General features: G+C 38.3%; 1 protein-coding gene across 1 annotated transcript in view; it reads left to right on the top strand.

Moving 5' to 3' along the window:
- Positions 1-2,074, top strand: part of LOC104951129 (solute carrier family 22 member 4-like) — an 8,953-nt gene extending 6,879 nt beyond the window's left edge. Inside the window, 2 exon segments of the mRNA XM_010777762.1 lie at positions 1,376-1,502; positions 1,970-2,074. Coding sequence (XP_010776064.1) covers positions 1,376-1,502; positions 1,970-1,993 — 151 coding nt within the window. The 3' untranslated portion in view covers positions 1,994-2,074.
- Positions 2,075-2,412: the final 338 nt, after the last annotated feature.

The following is a 2,412-nucleotide window of genomic DNA, read 5'->3' as shown; positions in this document are numbered from 1 at the left end:
ACCCCCAATCCCAATGGTTGTAAAATAGGGGTGAGGGCCTCTAAGGTTTTTGAGCTTTTTGATCATTGCGCCACATTTAGTAATTTTAAAGACAAAAGTAAGATAAAGATTTATTATAGCTCCCTTTGCCACACTTCTCCTTCTACTTTCTGTTAACACCAAAGCATGAGTGAGAGTGGTGAGAGGTCAAAAGCACAGTGTGTTGTAATGGCATTACATAATGAAAGAACCATGTAACTTGCTTAACTGCAAGTGTTTTACAAAACATTTAATAACCCAAATAACATAATTGTATTCTTGGACTGAAGTCACAGTTTTGTTGTTGTATTGAACTAAGTCACAGTTGTGCCTGATCAGAGGTATAAGGTCTGATATCAGCATCTTGTTTGGATTTTGCATGAACTTAGTTGCAAAAAAGTGAAATTTTAATGCAGCTCAGATGCATTAAAATGAATCTTGTATATATATACAGTAAAAGTTGCACAGGAAAGGTTATTGCTTTTGTTCCGTACTCCAACACAGTGGTGTTAAGGAGGGTTAAGAGCAGATTTGTAACTTGATACGTTTAAATTCACATTGCATTTTTCAACTGTGCAGGACATACTGCCAACATACATCAGTTTTAAGTTTTTATCTACTTTTTGCTAGCACAGCTTTTGCTAGGCTTTTGTTTAAAAAGCAACAAATCAATCACAAAGATATCACTATCATCATATTATCTAAAATGCTTCTCTCTGTGAATCACTGTTAATGATATAACATTATTTTTCTTTCAGGTTTGGGAGGAAGAAGGTGGTTTTCATCTCTCTCGTGGCCCAGAGTGTGGCAGTCATGCTTCAGTCCTTCTCTCATTCATGGCAGATGTTCTGCGTCATGTTCCTCTTTGTCGGAGCCTCCCAGATTTCCCTCTATATTTCTGCGTTTGTGCTAGGTAAGAATCGTAAAATGATCCTCCTCCTATGTTTGATCTTTTATGTAGAAATGATTGTGCCTTGTGAATGAATAGATCATTAAGTGTCTCTTTTTATTCGCTCAACAACTTTGATTTTATCTCGGGCAGGAACGGAGGTTTTGAGTAAAACAATGCGAATACTCTTCACAACTCTCGGAGCCTTCCTCTTCTATTGCATTGGGTACATGACACTACCCTGGATTGCATACGGCATCAGAGAATGGAGGACTCTTCTGGCAGTTCTGTCCTCAACTGCTGTTGTCTACATCCCTCTGTGGTGGTACGCCACTCATAGTTCTCATTTATAAAGTCATGTAGCCTACTGACAATCTGCCAATAGTCAAACTCCTGGTTTAACAACATGATGTGACAATTCAAATATATATTTAGAAATGTAATGTTGAATCTGTATCGATTGTGCAGGTTCATCCCAGAGTCTCCTCGATGGCTGATCACCCAGGGAAGAGTGGAGGAGGCGGAGGCCATAGTGAGAGAGGCTGCACGGAAAAATAAGATTGAAGCCCCAGCTGTAATCTTTAAAGAATCTGAGGTACAGTTCACATATTGTCTGTAAAAATACGACTGAATGTTTGTGACATGTTTCATTATAATGTCCGTTTGCCCCCAACATTTGTTGGAGACAGTAAATAAAGTGTGGTCACATGTGTTCCTCTAACACTTAATAAATGCTAGCTGTTGTTATGTCTGCTTCTGCCTAGCCTAAGCTGTTTCAAAATTACAAAAAATGAGTGACATCCCTCTGTCAAGTTACTAATATTGCAAATTATTGTTTTAGACAAAGACGTTATTCATTGATTTCTTGACCCTGGCACCTTAGTTAGTAATGATTAAAATAAAAACAACAGTTATCACTAAAACAATGTTGGATAGGTAATCCCATACCCTGAAAGAATTAAGATAATTTAAATGGACTATTAACATGTTTAATATAGTCTTTGTTCAAGTCTGTATAATGTAACCACATTAACTCTCTCGTTGCAATTCTTTCCGTCACAGGCATCGGCACAATTTAAGAAATAGACCATGCTTGACATCCTAAAATCCAAGAAAATCAGATGCATAACTTTGATGTGTCTCATTCTGTGGTAAGTGTTAGTTGTTTTTAATCATTCTTCAATTACATAATGGTAACAAAATTACTACTGCTATTTGTGGGAGAAAACTTATTTGTAGCAATGCAGTTGGAGTCAACGAAACAGGAGGGAGACACGGGGAGAGCTGGAGCTCTGATGTCAAACGCTGATGGTTTATTTAGGAGCTTCGGCCAGATAATTCACAAAACAAGTCCAAGAGTCAGAGGTTCTGACTTCACGGTAGAGTTGCCACGTCAATTCTGAAGAACTCTACCCCAGACCCAGGGCCGTATCTACCATTGAGTTCACCGCGGTCCGGACCTCTGTAATTTTTCCCGAGCTGTGTTTTATAACTAAACTTGTGAA

This window comes from Notothenia coriiceps, unplaced genomic scaffold (assembly GCF_000735185.1).
Source record: "Notothenia coriiceps isolate Sejong01 unplaced genomic scaffold, NC01 NC01_scaffold00018596, whole genome shotgun sequence".
NCBI lineage: Eukaryota > Metazoa > Chordata > Actinopteri > Perciformes > Nototheniidae > Notothenia > Notothenia coriiceps.
The sequence above is the reverse complement of the archived record's forward strand: the minus strand, read 5'-3'. Positions and strand labels throughout refer to the sequence as shown.